At 41.7% G+C, this 19047-nt stretch overlaps 1 protein-coding gene across 5 annotated transcripts in view; it reads right to left on the bottom strand.

Moving 5' to 3' along the window:
* Positions 1-7: 7 nt before the first annotated feature.
* Positions 8-19047, bottom strand: part of grm3 (glutamate receptor, metabotropic 3) — a 33322-nt gene continuing 14282 nt past the window's right edge. For 4 of the 5 annotated variants that reach the window (XM_020612632.1, XM_020612623.1, XM_020612649.1 and 1 more), the window contains 11 exons: positions 17199-17749; positions 15827-15970; positions 13176-13445; positions 12057-12675; positions 5040-5282; positions 4725-4914; positions 3630-3939; positions 3336-3529; positions 2824-2956; positions 1051-1228; positions 8-133 (listed from right to left, as the gene is read on the bottom strand). In XM_020612632.1, coding sequence (XP_020468288.1) covers positions 60-133; positions 1051-1228; positions 2824-2956; positions 3336-3529; positions 3630-3939; positions 4725-4914; positions 5040-5282; positions 12057-12675; positions 13176-13445; positions 15827-15970; positions 17199-17516 — 2673 coding nt within the window. In that variant the 5' untranslated portion in view covers positions 17517-17749 and the 3' untranslated portion in view covers positions 8-59. Of the gene's footprint in view, positions 134-1050; positions 1229-2823; positions 2957-3335; positions 3530-3629; positions 3940-4724; positions 4915-5039; positions 5283-12056; positions 12676-13175; positions 13446-15826; positions 15971-17198; positions 17753-19047 lie in introns of all 5 variants that reach the window. The other variant, XM_020612656.1, reaches the window with a different exon arrangement.

The raw sequence follows: 19047 nt of genomic DNA, 5'->3' as shown, positions 1-19047 counted from the left end.
TATGTTCACCAAGTGGCTAACAGTCACAGGGGCAGATTTAGAGAGTGGGCCGGATGTGGTCACAGAGAAGAAGTAGTGGAGTCGACAATTTCTCTCCCATTGCAGACAGTTGGGACATAGTGGGCACTGACAGCTGGGAAAGACATGGAATAAGAAGGAAGAAAGAAGGTAATTAAGGCATAACTCAAGCATTCTAGGACATTATTTTGGATATTTGCTGCCAAAATGGATGACAATAAAGCAATAATCGTTTTATTACCATTACATTTAAAACTACAGTGCAAGATCATCTGAAATCCTGTTCTAAAAAGGTCACAAATATACCAATCAACAGTGATGGAGGTCTATACTAGGGCTGAAAGGGCTTTGCCACATAAATGATAAAAATGACTCAGTGATTCAATGCAACAATCCAATAGTAATGAATGGCAAAAGCAGGGCTGCCTTTCAGAGTGTGTTTGATGGACGGAAGTGATACTAATAAGACCAAGAATCTATTTCAGCTGCAGTAAAATGTGAATGGTAGTAAATATAGTATCAAACAAACATGCCTGGAACTGCATCTAACCCTCTAGTGATTTTTTTTGTGAAGGCAACTGGATGCTGTGCTTTTGTATTAGTTGACAGTGGAATTAATTATGCACATACAATTAATATTCTTTTTTTGTGGTCACAAAAGACGAAGTATATTAGTTGAAAATTCCAATCAGTGTTCTTTCCTTGGTGTCTCACTGCACATTGCTATCGCTCTACCATCAGGGTGCCATTTGTTAAAGTCAAAAATGAACTTACCACTCATTTATTAAAGGTAACACCTTTTGTAGGAGTAACACTGGTCCATATTTGATGACACTCCTGGCTCTAGTCATACTATTATCAGATATTTCAGAAGAGCAGAATATAAAAAAAATTGTATTTCTTATGGCTAACATGCAGCACTGTGTTCAAATCCTGAAGACACCTATTTGACAGAGACATAATAAAAGAACAAGAGAGTGCTGCTTTAAACCCCCGTGTCTTTAAAAATGAGGTAACTGTATTGTAATGTACCGTGAGATGCGTATGTGGTGGCAGCCCCGCTGACACTGAAGCGATTTAGATTAAGCCTGTGACTGGCCACATTCTTCTGAGGCTGGAACAGGATGATATGGACCTTGGGAGCAAACATACAGCCCAGGACAACAAAGCCACTCAGGCTGACAGAGATACACATGGTAGTGGTCTGAACCTGGAGAGGAAACAAGGAGAGGGGAGACAGTAATTAGCAGGCAGACTTTGATGAATAAATCCTATGCTAATGTAGTTTAGGGTAATTGCTGTTAAGAGCTAATTTGGTGATATTAATCTGTAATAATGGAGTGAGCATTGCACAGAACTTTACAAAACATTTGATAAACAGTCAATAAATGGAGCATAAAAATGCTAAAAGTAATCATCTAATCTCTATATGTACACAAGCCAGTGAGGCCTGTAAATGGAGAGTATAACTCTTTAATGTCACACTATGTTACTCTGCAACAGTCCAGAGGACGACAATTACAGGAGGATCAATAAATGACTTAATCAACAGAGACTACAGATCCCAAACTTAATGGGATCTCAGTGGTTGCTTTAACTCTATTATCTGTGCTAAATACAGTCTTATCCTTTGTTGATTCTTGATCTGCAGGTGTATGCAGTACGCGTACCTTTCTATTGCCGTACTCATTGTGTCTAACTTTGTGTGGCTGAGAAGTGTTAGAGATGGTTGCTGAGGTGTATAATGCAAGTCACTGTGAAATCGGAGTGCTGTGCCGAGTAGCATATTAGTAATCAACCCTTCAACATCTCCTCTGTGTACCTATACTCATGTGTGTGAGTGGGTGGTTGTGCATCTTGGTGATGTTATGCCTCCACCTGACTAATCTTAAAGTCATATTACATGGCCAGAGAAATGCTTATTTGAGAAAGAGAGAGAGAGAGACAGAAAGAGGCAGTAGTGAGAAAGTGAGTTGCTTTTCACGGGGCTCAAACAGCATCAGCACTCTTCTCTTACGCCCTTTGATACAGTGCAATGTGTGTGTGTGTGTGTGTGTGTGTGTGCTGAAGATTTGTATGGATCAGGTGAACACTCATCCCCCTTTGCTATTAAATGTGGACATGTGTCAGCAGTTTGACAGTGCCTGTCTGTTTGACATCTCAGTACTGCAGAACTGGGGCATTTGCCAACAGGATTAGAAATTGTTTAAGTTGCCAGTGTATCGGTGTAGTCACTATTTTGTGATGTGTGTGACTTGTATCAATCGCATTGCAGGGGCAAACAAACAAGCAAACAAAAAAACCTCACACAGTTACATTATAGGGACTCCTCTCCCATTTGGGGACAAAAGCAGGTTCTCACACAGTCGATCCTTAGATTTTGTGGATAAGAGTGTAGTTTGACATTTTGGAAAATAGACATAAAGTACTGTGTTTGCTTTCTTGCAGAGAGTTAGATGAGAATATTGATATTGCTCTTACATCTGTATGCTAAATATAAAACTACAGCCGGCAGTCAGCTAGCGTAGCACAAACTGCCCAAGAAAAGTCTGATACATACCCCTCTGAAATCAGTTTATTGTTGTTCGTATATTCGTTCATTTATTTTAAAATAAAGATACAGTGTACAAATAAAGACATGAGAATATTAATCTTCTGATTTAATTCTCAACAACAAATAAGCAATATCAACCTTTTTCTTTTAGGATTAGAGTTTAATATGTTTAGTTGAGTTGGTGTCATCCTAAAAGAAACAAATATTTGTGCTTGTTTGTGCTTGTTTGTGTTTGTCTGCGTTAAAAATACCCTGTAGTCAGTTGATGTCACATAAAAGATGGGAAGAAAAGCCAGCCAAATTATACAGGTGGTGTACATGGTGAATCCAATGAACTTAGCCTCGTTGAAGTTCTCAGGGCACTTCCTGGTCTTGAAGGCATACCTGGAGGTAGACAGTCATATTTTTGATGAGACAGATGACGCCATGTCTACCAAAACAAATGTTGCTATAAAAACACAAAGGTATGAAGTAAACAAAAAATAATTAGAATGTTTTGAATTTGAGATAACATAATTGATGAGCACACACATAGTATCAAAACCTAGTGAACAAAAAGCCCAGTATGGCGAACATACAGTAAATCTTAAAGCCTTAGGACATGTGGCTCAAAAATCAGTGGCATACCACCAGCAAATTGGCATCTGCCTGTGAAACAGAAGTATTATACCATCAGTCACTTTTTGATCTTGGTGTCACTTGCACTTTAGTTGGAACCTTTTATGTAAATTATGATAAATTGAACCTGATATGACACACTTACACAGTACACAGGATGACCAGGAGCACGTCATATCCCAGTGACAACAGCATGCTGGAGTCGCGTACATTACACTTGAGGATGACAGTCTGCCGTCGCTCTGGCAATGTGAAGCGTCGCGTCCCAGGAACCTCCAGCAGCAACCACACCGACACCATCACCAACTGGACAGAGATTAGACTCAGACAAATAAACACCTAAAAAGAAAGAAAGAGAGGAAGGTAAAGTTATTCCCCATCTGTCCATTCATCCATCTGACTGATGCAGACGGATGGACATGATGCTGTAATCACTCACCTGAGAGGACGGGCTAATGAAGCGTGGCCTCACTGCTCCTGCTCCATCCTTCACACCATTGAAAATCCTGGCAATCCTGTTGGTTTTGGTGAGGAGGGCAGAGTAGCAGACAGCAAACGATGTACCGAGGCCTAGGCGCCGCAGGGCACAGATGGCAGGAGAGGGTTTGGCCAAGAAGAGGAAAGTCATGGCGTAGGACATGAAGACTCCTGAGAGGAGGAAGTAACATAGCTCCCTGCCTGAAGCTTTCACCAGCGGTGTGTTGTTGTGTCGGATAAATACCCAGAACACCAGGCCTGTGCACATGAACCTGGGGGCAGCCAGACAGACAAGCAGCTTCATGAAGTCACAGATTCAATAGGTTCTTATAAGCTGGATTAGTAGGGCTGGGCTATATATAACAAAATATATGAAAATAATCAGAAAATATTCTAATATCAATTTAGACCCATATCATCATCTATATTTAGGTGTAGATAAGCACACGTAAAGAGAGAAGGATTTTGGGATGAATAGCAACCATTGTAACAAACGTAATAGTATTTCGACTAACGTTGACTGCGGTTGTAATCATCCCCAAAATCTAATAAAAAGCAGGACACAGCTGTTAATATTACCCAAAGCCCTACCAGTATTCAGGACCAGATTCCATGTGCAGTGAATGTGTATGCCACAAAGTAATGTATAGTTGTGTGGTTTTGGGTCTTGAAAATATGATTGCTAAGCTCTGTTACTGTAAGTAGTAAGCTTGTTAGCTGGACATGCTTACAATTGCAGGTTATATTTGAGCGAATAAACATACTATTTAATTCATTCGCTGCACTTTGCATTCTGTGTTGGTTTTGTAAAGGCTCCCCTCCAGTGCCGCCCTCCAAACGTTTTAAATGCAGAGTATTGGTCTTACGAGATCCTTTGCAGCATGTGGAAAAATCTAAACCATGACTGACCTACCTTTATGGTTGTTAATCTATGATTGGGCAACCACTGTTTGGGATGGGGGGATCAATTTACTACTGCCATCCCAACATCTATACACTTATATCTCTCAAGAACAGTCAGAAACTGGCATCATATTGACAACCATTTATCACTCACCCTATACAGGCAATGGTAATTGGACCAATGGCCCAGGCATCTTCCCACATAATATAGTCTTCAGGAAGGTCATAACAGGATGTGAGGTCGTCAGTGGGCCACTGGCCAGGAGCACATGGTGAGCAAGTGAACTCATCAGCTAGGTATTCATGGGGCTCACAGGCTGTACAGATCCAGCAGCAGTACTCACCTTGGAAACAGGAATAAGAACAGCAGATTATGACAATCTGAGTGAGATTTCTCAAAGGGCATTGCTGCTTTATATGGTATGTCGCCATGACAAAAAACAACATTGTTGAGATTCAGATATCTTACCGGCCTGCATTTTCTTCATCTCATTTCGTTCACAGGGGTCGCTGCACTGTGAGGTGGGCACCGCTTCTTTTGGCCAGCGAAACAGATCGCTGTTCAGGCTCAGAATCTCTGCCCATTCACCTACTGGCATGTAACCGTAACGGTCACCAGAATGCTGGTAGTTGAAGATGTTATATCGGCCCACACCGTCCCCCTGGGAATCAAACTTCACTACTGTCTCACTGCCTGGAGGTGAGAAAGGGGCTGGAGTGTGTGAGAAGAGACAAAGAAATAAAGTGAAAGTGATGAGTGGGAAAAGGAGATTAAAGCTACACAATCACAACAATCAACCCATTGATATCTTACTGATGCCTCTTAAAAGCAGCAGTGAGGACAAAGACAATAGGCCCTGATCTGTTAAAAGCCTTAGGGGTCCAGACAAGACAGTGAATGGCATTGCAATAGTGCTTTCATTGCTGAAGCCAGTTACAAAAGTATTTGCTCCTGGCATGCTTTGTCATGTCGATGTGTATCAGTGGCCTCCCATCCTTGCCTAAGGTTACATACAGCAGAGATGGAAATGCTGTTCTAAATTCCAGTCTGACAGGGTTTATTACCAAATGCATCATTAACAAACTGCCCATAAAATCATATAGGCATGAAGACTGAGCACTGAATCCCTGGGCGGCACTATGGCTACCCACACACTGACAGAATTATCTTCTGGGTCTCTTATGTGAGGGTGGTACACTGCTGAAACTGCCAAATTGGTTTGTATACAAGTTGTTATGAAAGGATTACCATCTACCCCGAGGATGTGGGAACAGACGAGATTGTAAAATTGGCACAATGCTGAAACCATGAAAAAAAAAAAAATCAAAAGAAACAAGTGCCTATGGACTTGGAAAAATTAACTTCTTGATGCGTCACAGGCAGTGTTGAACCTGACAGTGCTGACAGTTGGTCGTTTTGACAAGGATAAAGTGCGTGTCACTCCTACAGTGCCACTTCTGTCCTTACAGTGGAGCAATCAGCCCTGTGCTGCTGACACGCTGCACAGGCCTGTGTGTTATAGGCTTCTGCCTCCCCTGTCAAATGATGATCTGGCTGGGGAAAGTGAAGCGTACTCTGAGTTTATAAAGCATCACTCTTCAATGTATAACAAGGCTCTCAGTTTTTAGTGCACAGCATACAGCATCTCTATGTCACTGGGTAACTAAAGAAATCATGGGCCAAATTCCTTCTTCAAACATACAGTTTGGAATCAGTGGAATGAATCAGAATACAAACTGCCACCAAACTGTTGGGTTGAAATGTGTGTGAGGATGCATGTGCACATGCATGTGTGGAAGCTCCATTAGGTTTTACTTCATAGTGTGATGGTTAAGGTATTGCTCTGAGCACTGTGGGAGGCTGTGCTGACAGAACCAAAGCTCTGACCCTGGTGTTATTGATGGTGCGTGTGTGTGTGTGTGTGTGTGTGTGTGCACGCACATGAATGTGAATGTGTGTATGAGCATGCAACACTGACAAGGGCTAAAGCTGTGCTATTGTTGTGAAAGCTCAGTGTGTTCAGAGAAGAATGGTGTGTCAGATGGTAGCAGAGGGGGTTAGGGTTTATGAAATCCATAAATCACAGAGACAGCACAATCCTCTATCTTTCTTCTCTCTCTCTTTCACTTTTTCTCTCTCTCTCTGTCACAGGAAATTCTAAGTGTCAAACTGTCTTTGGATTTTGGGGCTAAATGTTTCAGTGGCAGCTAAATGAAAATGATTTCAATAAGAAGGTGCTGATAATATCTTTGGCAAAGAAGCGATATGAATACATTATACTGCAAGTTGGCAGATAATAAAGTCCACTAATAACACTGAGCTACATGACAAGCCAGGTCTCCCCCTCTTAGACACCCACACGCACTCACAGAAACACTCTGGCACTAGCTAATTATCGTAACTGCACCTTATTAGACCTCAAATGTGTGTGCTGAAGCCTAATTAGATATATGTGGTAATTACATGTAATACAGACTAAAGAGATATTAGCCTACAGCTCATTTGAGGGTGCTGTATTGTCCTTGACTTCTCTCTAATATATCACATTCAGAGTGCAATAGCCTCAAAAGACTGGTGATTCTTCTCTATAACCAACATCAGTGACCTTGCTGATGTGACAAAGCAGCTTATCAGGAAAGTGCATGAGGGTGGAAGTTAGAGCTGACGAAGGCCACCAAGACTCCTCAGGTGCCAGCAGAGAGCTGAGACAGGTAAGCCTTGTCCTTGACTAATGAATACCACTCTCTAGCCTTAACACTGTCCAGGGCCAAATTTAAAAGTCTGGTAAGCTCTGAGTTCTAGTGGCCAAAGGATTTTTGTTTGGGCTAAACACAACTAAAAGTCTACAGCCATGCAAGCAATTATTTGAGACTCTACTTGTGCTAAATGCTATCATTAACATGCTATCATGCTCACAGTGACAATGCTAACATACTAAGCAGGCATAATGTTTATCATATTTTTTTGTTTTGTTTTTGCCATAATTCTAGTGTAGATTTTAATATATTAATATTTGTTGATTAGTACTCAGTACAAAGCACGTCTGAAGCTGATGGGGATGTCAACTTTATAAGATAATTGGTCAAAAAACAAAGTATTGAGCAAAATGAAAAATGTACGACTGATTGTGTCAGATGAAGTCAAATTTCAATGGAAGCACACCAAAGAAATGGGGATAGAGCAGGTGAAAGGAAGTTTGTCCCTCAGCTGCATTTTTATAATGCATTTCTGTGTGATGTAATTTTGATGAATCATGTTCTGGACCAATTCAATCATTTGAAGACTTGAATGTGGTGACTGCTTCCTAACAGCAGCTGGTGGGCTTTGAATTTTAACACACATACTGTGATATAACTAAAACCTCAAACAAAACAACAATGAATGATGATTCTGTCTTTTCCTGCAGACCCACTCCAGTCCAGCTGAGACCAACAATGTTGTATAACTGACATACACTGGATACAGTGGATCATGGAGTTAGGCAATTGATAAATTGACCCGTTTAGACCCAGTGAAATAAAGTGTCCTTTGTGCAAATTAAGTGGGAAAATACAGTTGTTTATCTGAGAGATTTAGCCAAAATCTGCTCTTCAACTTTGTGTCTGCAATTAATCAAACTGCTGTCACCAAATATAAAAAAATAAAAGTACAACAAGAAGCTAATAAAGTTAGGTGAGACAAACTGCAGTATAAAATAGTTTTATACTAATTTTTGTGAGACACTAAAGCATTCCTACTAACTTGAGAAATACCTTATTATTCTAGCTTAATTAGAAGCAGGGCGAAAACAGACTTTTCATTCAGAAGCTGAGAAATTAATTATGTTCTCGGCAATGTCGTGCTAAAGCAAAGCCCAAGGGGGATTGTGGGTATTAAAGGAAGGGAGAGAGAGGAGAGGCAAAGGGTCTTGGTGGAATAAGTAATCTGAAAGTGGAGACAGGGAGAGGCATGCATACTCATAGGGAGAGGGGGAATCTTTTCTTTATGTGAACGTGTGACTAAAAATTCAAACGCTGGCTGTTGACTAGCTGTGGGCTAGGGAATAGAGAATTATATTTCCAAGCATCGATTCACCTGAATCCTCAATTTAATTCAGATTTAAGCTTAACAGTGTAAGTTGCGCATCAAAACTGATGCATAAAGGCGCACCAATGTCAGGTAAAATATAAATTTACAGCCACTCCACGCTACTAATTGTGTGACCAGCATTTCTTGTCCATCTTTTCTTCCATCAGAGGGTGGATGACCTTATGCATCTGTACCCCAGAGAGTGTGAGGGGACACACACACATCCCTGAGCATATACAGATATGGACACAGGGATGCACTCATATGCCACAGACCCACACACAGACAGATTGTACTAGCTATATTTATTCTCCCTACAGATTTACTCCCCAGAGACGAAGGCGCTGCCTGGGCCACGGAGTAACGGGCCACAGGGGAAGAGAGGACAGACAGAGTGGACAGAAGCAAGTCTAGAACAAGGGAGAGAAATGTGTAGGAGGAAAGGTGCAGCAGAAGAGAGTTGAGGCTTGACTGAAAGAAAGGTGGTGCGATAGAGGAAACAAAAGAAAGAAACAGCAGGGAGGTGTTTCGAGGGAGGATGAGCTGAGAGGCAAGATAAGGGCAGAGGAAGTGAGGAAGTGACAGGGGAGATGAGGGAGAAGAATACGAGAAAAAGAGAGGAGATAGCAACAGAGAAAAGCAAGAAACTGATGTGACGACAGCAGAGATACAGGTGGACAGAGGAAAGCCTTTAGAGAGAGGAATCAATAGTGAAACGGAGAAGGATGGAAGGAGGGATGAACAAAGTGAAGGAGTAGAAGAACAGACCGACGCGGAGAGGCGGTGGAAGCAGGAGAGCAACCTTGTGAAGTCTGAGTAGGATGTGCTGTTTTTGAGTGTTGAGAGAGGAGGATACTTTCTAGGTGAGAAAGAGAAAGGAGACAGAGAAATACAGAATGATAGAATGAGAGAAAGAGAGACATAAAGGCAGAGAGACAGCGCAAGAGCGAATGAGAAAGAGAAGGAGCATGCTTTTCCTTGGCATCTAAACGTTGCAGTAAGCTCTCTGCTCAATATGGCCCTGAAGGCACACCGCCTCTGCTAACACAGACATATCACACACACATACACACACAAGCGCAGAGAAGAGGGAATATCACATCTATTATCACTATTTGAACAGAAGACTGGGTGCATGTGCGTATATAGTGATGATCCGTTTGCTGCAGATTGGGGAGGTGGGAGGGTGGAAGTTGAATGATGGCTTTGAGAAGTGTGTGGGTTGGGGGGTGTCTGCAATTTCATGATGGTAAAAAAACAAACATCTCAATCTGCCTCTATAAAAATGGTAATTGTTTTGCACATGTTTGTGTATTGTATGTGTCCCTTATGCATACGTACGTGTGGGTTTTGTGCTTGTCGTAAAATGCACAAATGTGTCCCTGTGTCTGTTTCTTGTCTGTAGGGAGCAGTTCCCATGATCTACCAGATCACTCCAACAATTGGCAATAGTGTCGGCTTCATTACCATAGCAACTAGTGAGATGAGACTAGATGAAGAGAGTGGCATATGAAAACACTCTCCTAACAGCACAACATACTGTACTGCCTTAGTGCACCACAGACGCTGTCAGTAACACACAACAAAGCAGCCCTATCGCAGTTAAAGACAGTCTGCTGCGTTGTGAATGTAAAGTTGACAACAGGGTATAGTCATTTAATGTATTTAGCACAGAGATATAAGTGAGATCAAACTTTGTTGCATTTTAAAGAGTGTAAAATGGACATGGATGTGTGTCTAGCAGAAGGAGATAGGTGAGAGAGAGCGTGCAGAACAACGCTGGTTTTCCGTCTACTACAGTTCAGACTGAGAGCACTGCGGAGGGTGATGCTGCAGTATTTATACTCCACATTCAACCCCAACTCACCTCAGCTTCTTCCTTCCTTACAGGAGGTCAAAAGATGTATATGAACACCAGTGAGTCATTCAGGATTTGCCAGCAACCCAAAACAAACTGTACTGCCACAGTTCCCAATTTAACTGTACCTTCACCTTCGACAGCCTCATCATCAACACAGATTCTTTGAATGTTTTTTTTTTTTTTTTACCAATACCGATGTTTGCCATGCTTTCACCATCGTCACTGACACAGAGTTCTAAAGAAATTAAGATTCTTGTACATGCTGTTATGCTTTTCCTAGTGCAAAATAAAGACACGAGTCTCATAGACATACATCAGTAGTGAAAAGAAAGCAGGGAGAGTGGGAGTGGGGAATGTAAGTGAGAAAGATGATCAGACATAAAGATGTAGGGAAGTCACAGCAGGATCCTCTCTAACTTTCACCACAGAATTTTAAAACTTTCTATGCGTGAATCTGCTTTTCTACTCTGTCCCCTTCTGTATGTACCCTATAAGGGAGTGGTTATCATCTGTGCCAACTGAAGGCTGCAGCTGCAATCGCCTTGACTATTTTGTCTCTTTCCCCTTTTCTATCTTACACACACAGATTCTCGCGCTTTCCTTCTTTCTGTCACTTTCCTCTCAGACAGAAATGCTCCAAGTCCTTTGATTTGTAGCAGAAATGAAGATGGGGAATTTCAAAGAGAATCCTCTTCTTCTGCTGATGCACGCTGTCCCACTCTGGCGATGCCTCAGTGCTCACTCGTTCTTTCTCTTCTTCCCTTCCTATTTCTTTTTCTATCATACTCCCTTTTACCTTACCCCAAACTCTCTTTTCTCATTTTAGTCTGCCTGTCAGACTTATCTGTAAGCCCCCCACCCCCATACACACATATATGTGTGTTGCTAGTCTTTTGTCCTCCATCAATCCCTCCTGCTCTCTTTCCCCAGTGTCCTGTGGCAAAGCTGCCGTGTTAGTGCTATTTGTCTGGTTGTTTTGATGTCTGCTCCTGGTCACGGTTGGCGGAGGAATAAACACCTCTAAACCTGTGTCAGTCTCCGAGACACAGCAGTGTATTTATAAAGCTTCCTTTGTACACCATCTGTCAGTCAAGCCAATCTTCTGTCTCTTCTCTCCCAACTCTGCAGAGACTGACAGACAGACAGACAGACAGGCAGCCTACTACAGGAGCTATTATAACACACACAATCTCATTAGTGCAAGACAGAAGAATATGGTAACGGATTAACTGAAACTGTCTTTCCTCAATGCAACTTTGTGGAGTCATATCAATTACCCTTGAGCAGTAGGTGTCAATGACAGACTCTGACAATACATAGCAATTAAATGGATTTGTCCCAGTATGTTTTGTGTACTGTGGCTTGGGTGCATTGGCTGAGGAGAAGGACAACATCTCAGTGTTGTGACAGGACTGTTAAATAGGTACATGCTGCTTTCTGCTATCTCCTTTCCTCCCCAACTTTGTCTTCAACATTAATTTCTTTTCACTCTTCATCCACCTTGAACACCTTATCTCGGACTCTGCACTTTCTCCACCATGCTCTAGCTCTCTTACCTGTGAAGCTCACATTAAGGATATAATCCCTGTAGAGCCTGCGTCCATCCAAGGCCTTCATGCTGTCACACAACTTGGTGGTGTTGAAGCACAGGCTCCGTTGCATATTATGAAGGGCATGAGCCATAGCGTACACCGCATTCACCACAAACATGATCTTTGACTCTGGTTCAAAGTTACTCTTGTCCATTGACAAGTCCTTGTCACACAGCGGGAGAGGTTTCTCTCCAAATCCATTACCTCCACTTTTTCCTGCTCCTCCACCACCTAAAGAGCACTGGAACCGCTGTTCCCAGAATTCTCTGTACCAGGGATTTCGAAGGTTTTTGACTGGGTTCAGGGAGAGGAAGTAATGGTTGAATTCTGGCAAGGGATTGGCTGCCAGCTCAAGTGTGATGGCTCCTTCAGCGGTGACCTCGTTTCCCTTGACAATGCTTTCCTGTGCACCCCAGCCATCACTGGCCACCCAGATGAAGGAGGTGTTGAGCCTGGCAGCAGCTGCCAGCAGCTCTCTGGCATCGTCGCTGCGCAGGAAGAGGACGGCCACACGGGCATTTGGCTTCTGAAGGAGCTGACGGATCACAGCTTCATAAGACTTTTTAGCGTTAGAACGCCCCACCTAGACAAAAAGAGAACATTAATGTATTAACATTAAGATGATGTAATTACAGACACTATAACTGCTCCTCCAAAAAAATGTTTATGGTGTCTATTTGTAATAATTTAGTAACATCATTAGGAAAAAAAACAAAAAAAATTTTGTAGTACAGTATCATAGGAACCAAAACGCAGCTCTATAGCAAATGAGATGAAAAATTTGACTGTGAAAGTACCCAGAATGAGTTCTTGGAGATAAACTTTCATTTTCTGGTTCACAACTGATAACAGTGTAATATAAACCCCATTTGTGTGTAAGACAAGATAAGACATGAAGACAAACTTGTATAAGCTCACAAATTTAGTGCCTGGTTCATTGTAGCTGGTGCAGCTTCAGGCCATACATCAGTGTGACACTGCAGATTAAAGTTCTGGTTTCTTGGCTTTGAGCAGTGGCTGCTTATATTCATGCAGATTGGACCACGAAAATAAATACATTTTCTGTTTAGTTCATCGCACTACCTTCTCTGAAGTGGCAATACAGATGTTTCTCATGCGTGCCTCTTGTTCGAAGGCCTCTATTCCGGTTTCACCATAGTCACCCTCAGATGCCACAGTTGACACATATGTCCAGTTGAAGAACCGGAGGATCTCGGCCATGGCTTTGGCCTGGTAGAAGTCAGGGGGCACTGTGCGGGCGAAGTAATCATAGCGAGTCTTATCACTGAGCTTGGCAGTCGTTGACGCATAGCTTATCTGAGGAATCTGGAAGAGCCTGAGAAGATTGGCAACCTGAGGGCAGAGATACAAAAAATGTGATGCTAATCAGGCACAATAATTCCAGAATTAAACTATCACAACTTTTTAATGAATATGGAGGAACTTAAGGTTGATTGATTGATTGATAACTCTTTTTTTTAGCCTGTATTCTTCAATACATGGAGATGTGAAATGATAGGGTAAAAAAAATTTGATGTCTCTTGAGTCTTAATGTATTGAATCTGACTCATTTGAATAATGTCACATAAAAAGTCTTTTCTTTAAGGAAGCGTTGACCAGTTACAGCTGTGGCATACACACTTTGAAAGTAGGTACGTCAGATGTACTGTGTGGAATAGTGTACTGTTTACAGTGCAAATGTTTAGAGAGGTGGCAGGTACAGGGCCAATGACTGGGCAGGTAATGTCATGGGCCATTTGAAAGAAGCGCACGAGTACATGCAGAGAGCAGGACACTGGAGGATGCTCAGAAGAAGTGAGAAAATGGAACAAACACAGATCATCTACATGGGATAACACAGCACAGTGTGGTGAAAAATTAAGATTTTATAAGAGCCACACCGTAATTACTAAAATTAACCCTTTCCTCTGGTATGTCCATACCAGCTGCTACTACAACTGATGTGCCAATCCTTGTGTTACGTAAAAGAAACAACCATAAAAACATCACAGATGCTCAGAGTTCAAATCTACCCCATGCCACTAATGACACTTTTGAATTGGTGATAAAAATATTGTATCACTACTAGATATTCCACCCAATAAACAAACAAGCTAATAAATAAATAAATAAAACTGTGTTTTGGTTTGTAGGGTGTTTCTAGTTAAAATGGTCCAGTGGGATAAAGGGAGACTTAAAAAAAAACTTTAGCCACAGATGCTCACACATACAGGAGATATATAATTGTTACACATACTATAAATATGTAGAAAAAGAAAAAAGAAAAAAATATGTACATGAACATATGTGTAAAAGTGCACACACAAACCACACAGCCATTCAGTTCTTGGCTCAGGTTAATTCTTTTATACAGATCACTCTGGGCTTTTCTATATTTCATTCATAGCTCAGTTGATGAACTGTTATGACAACATGTCAGAATCTCATTAGTCTAATAATGTAAAAGATTAAAGAGCACATTCACATTCATAAACACCTGCACTGACACATATGCACCCACGCACACCGGTGTGGAAGGCTGCTTATAGTACTTCAGACAGATTTTTCTCCTTTTAAGATGGCAGTTGGCTTAAATGTCAGGGAAGGTCATGCTACAAAATGTATCTGCATTTCTCCATTACCTACCACTGAACAGTGGGCATGGCTACAGTGGCTATGAGGCCTGTCTGTAGGGACGAGTTTACTCTGTTAGTGAATGCTGCTCCCTTCATGTAAGAGAGAAGGAAGGGAGATGTACTGTACGAGCTGAATTTGAGAGTAGAGAAAAAATCAAGGGGAAGGAGGAAAAAACTGGTGCATTGGAGAGATGCTGTGATTTTTCTGCTTGCAATGCAAGTCACACACACAGACACATTCACATGTAAACACACATGTACGAATGGATGGGAACATTGACGCCTGCTAAGTGAACGTCTTTACAGCATTGGAGTTCAGTTGTGCATGGTCAAACATTAAATAATTCCCAAATTACATCATTTTAAAATGACAGAGTGGTCAAATATAGAGGTATGAATGAGCACTGTAGCTGGATCAGCTTCACTGGCAAGAGATCAGAAGGCAGAGCACAGTTAGAGTCCTGCAAACAGCGCTGCAGCATGAAAAGACAGGTAAAACGAGCTTCAAGAAAACGAGAGAATTATGTGTGATGAAGGACAGGAGACAGAGCAGACGTGTTCACAATGGCTGCCCCTAGGAAGACAGAGGAGGAGAAGAAGGGGCTGAGGTCAGCACACACTGAAAAAAAGAAGTAGGCAGTGATGAGACAGAAGAGAGCAGAGCTTTAAGACACTGAAAAAATATATTAAATGGAAGAGAGAGATGAAGAGAGGGTGAGAAAGAGAAGACAGAGACGGGTGCAGAGATTAGGCATTTAAGGACTGATCGGAGGAGGCTTTTGTGCAGTCACAGAGGAGTAAGGCAGAAGGAGGTTTTATGCTAAACTATGCAAATTATCCAGTTCTGTGACAAGAGCTACAAGAGCTGGGGAAACGTGCACACACCAATGGAACTTCATTCTAAGAAACAATAACACACATATGCAGCCACACTAGCACTAGCATGTCACTGGAAGTCAGCTGTTACACACATGGTCATGGAACTTGTACAGAGATGAGAAAATAAGAGAGAAGAGGCTTTCAAAGAAGTTAAAAGTAGATGATGACGGTGAAATAGAAATATTCCACTACCATCATGTTGTATATTGCAGGTCTTACCTGTATGGAGACACTGCTGAAGGACCCTCCTATAACTCCAGCGATTGCGAGTGGGCTGTCGTCCTGCAGAGCGTAAGATCCGTCCGGACAGATGAACTCAGTGTCGTCCACCTTGGTAAGGGAAGCTCTTACAAACTCCAGTGCCTACGAACAACACAAACACATAGATATTTTATATCAGTAATCAATACTGTGCACCATATTTTCCTTCTTAGCCTTTGAATTACGCTCTTTGCAAGGAATATTTTACATAAATATAACAGATTGATCATTTAAAAAAATTTTTTTTTAAGGGGCCATAAAAGCTCCTTCCTTTACACTAAGGGCTCTGAAATGCTTTCAGTAAAGTGAAAATGGCAAATGTTTTCATATTGACAGTCAGTGAGCCAACACCTGTTTAGGGAACCCTAATGTCAAGAATTCAGGGTTTATACAACCGAGTAAAGCGCTCACTACATAAAATCACAAGATGCATCATCCCTAAGTAGCTCAGCAGTAAAATACAATTGTGGGGTTTTTTTTTTTGTTTTTTTTTGAAGATACTAATCCCTGAGGGGAAAGTGCTTTCTCTTTTATTTATATCTGGCTCATTTCCCTCGTCCTAAATAGCTTCAATTTCTATTTTTCATCAAGCATTTGCTGTTATCATTACAGGCAAAATCCTTTACCTGGAGCAGATAAAGTAGAATTTCAAGGTTCATTTACTGTACCTTACCTGAATATTACCTTTTAATGAGACCATATATAATTTTACTCAATTTAAAAAGGAGACATTGCACTTTTTACTTTAAGTAGCCCAGCAGCACAAAGGAACAAAGAGCAAATTAAACAAACTGTATCTGAGCTGTGTGGTATCTAAATATTTGGATCAACATTCACAGGTAAATGAAGAAACGAATGAGCACTCTCCAACAAATGCTGTAGGAAAATATCTTTCTCATCTGACATTTGTTAATGATCTGATTACTTTTTCGTCACTGTCATATGTATACGTAGACAAAATGGACCAGAAATGCCATTAGTGAAAAGAACAGCTAGAATTACTATTTAAAGAACACACAACTAGCTGTCAAAGTAGTTTGCTGCAATTTGGGAAATGACCATTTATGTATCTTGGGCAAGCATGTTTACATTAGTCATATTTAAGTGTTAAAGTAAAAAATATCTTGTGTAAATATAAGCTGAAGTTATCTTGTTTTACATAGACGTATAACATTACACTTTATACACATGATGTGAACATGTCTTAAAGGCAGTGAAAGCTTAGCTGAGAAAAGTAATCATTTGACGGGACAGTATATTTTAATACTCTCTGAAATCATTTCTGATTGGAAACGCGCAGAGTTTATATCTAGTGGCCATGCTCACACACCTGCTCCAGTGCATAGGTATCTCTGGAGCAGGTGTCCAGGATGTGGACTCCGAGAGAGACCCCAGGCAGCAAAGTGTTGTCCATATTGATGCTGTCTATGGCAAACAGCATGGCCTCCAGCCTCTGAATCCCTCTGTCCTCATTCACACGGCCACACTCTTCTAACCCAACACCTTTTTCATGAATGGGGAACAGGCCGCCAAGCACCAGGTCACCCTCAATACGAATCTCCCGGCGGGACTGAGGTGGGTCTCCGACAGAGAGCAAGACACCCCGACACATCATGACCAAGACTAAAACAGAAACATGGACCACCATGTTGGGCTCAGGATTGTCAAAACGTGAAGAGAGGCTTGACAGGGAGTGAAACTGGGGGAGATGCGGGGCTGAGGGTGAAGGTCAGGGGTGAGGGGCTAAAGATGAGATGTACAGCTCGGGGTGGGTTTGAGTCAAGCTGCCGTAGATCCTTGAGTCGGTTTGTGGCCCATGAAATGGTCAGGGAGAGCAGAAGCGAAGCACACATGGAGGGGCACACCATCTGGACATCAGTCCTGCTTGGAGAGGAGAGGAGAGGAAAGGAGAGAGAAGAGATGATGGAATCAGGACTCCAGTCAGTCCACATGCAACACAACAAATCACAAAGCTGTCAGGTGCTGCACAGTGAAATACTTCAGCAAGTGTTACGATACAATATAGACAGCAAAGTAAACCATTCATGGAGTTTGGGGACACTGGTAACAAGGGCTCAAAGTCATATCCATTTCATAGCCAAAGCCAGGCCATGACTAAAAGGGATATGGAATTGTTAGGAGACTGTACCCCACTGTTCTCTAGCCTCTCCCTCCCTTTCATCACCCTGTAAACTTTTTTTCGTGTGTGTGTGTGTGTGTGTGCTTGCCCCACGTTGTATAAGAATATGCCAGCTTAGATGGCTGGTTGATACATGAGCCCAGGCTTCTCATGCCACAGATCAGAAAAGCTTCTCTAATCTGATCTCTGTTCCAACAATTCTCTGCACGTCCATGAGTTTATGCCCCTTAGTATTTGTGTGTGTGTGCCCTTGGTATTACTTACACTGTGGGGAGCTGTTTGCACACTCACATTCTGAGGACTCAGCCTTCCTCATGGGGATCAGAGGCTGGTCCCCACCATGTAAATTACTGGATTTTAGGGTGACGACATGGTTTAAGGTTAGGGTAAGGGTTAGATGTTAGACAAGTAGTGGTTCTGGATAAGGTTAGAATAAGACCAGGAAATGAATGTAAGTTATCGTAAAATCCCCACAAGGAATGAAAACACCCTTTGCATGTGTGTGTGTGTGTGTGTGTGCGCATTATCAGATTTATTGCTCCCACTCTTGCCTGCATAATTACAGTGTGAGGACTGAATGCATTTCACCATGAAAGAAGCTGACTGACAACAATGAGAGCAACAACAGCTGATGCCATGTAACAACTCATTTACTGTACAGCCATCACTGTGGGTTTTGACTGCCTCACACCAAAACATTCTCCACCTCCACTTTTGTCAGAGACAGTCTAAAATACTTGAAGAGGCAATGTAAAGTACTTGATCATAATTTTAATGGGACATTCATCAAAATGTACCTGTCAATGTTAATATACTAGTCAAGGACAATTATTGCACTCAGCCTGTAGAAAAAGTTGTCTAATATTTTCTGTAGCTATTTCAACTTGGGCTTTGAAATGGCACATTTATCAGGAAGCATGTCTTACAAACTCAGTGGGGAAGGAAAACTAATGGTAATAGTATTGCTAATATTATGTGTACATGGGTTCCAAGTACTCCTGATCGCACACCTTCCTTAATATATAACCATTTTTTTCTC

Source organism: Monopterus albus, unplaced genomic scaffold (genome assembly GCF_001952655.1).
Source record: "Monopterus albus unplaced genomic scaffold, M_albus_1.0 scaffold5.1, whole genome shotgun sequence".
NCBI lineage: Eukaryota > Metazoa > Chordata > Actinopteri > Synbranchiformes > Synbranchidae > Monopterus > Monopterus albus.
The sequence above is the reverse complement of the archived record's forward strand: the minus strand, read 5'-3'. Positions and strand labels throughout refer to the sequence as shown.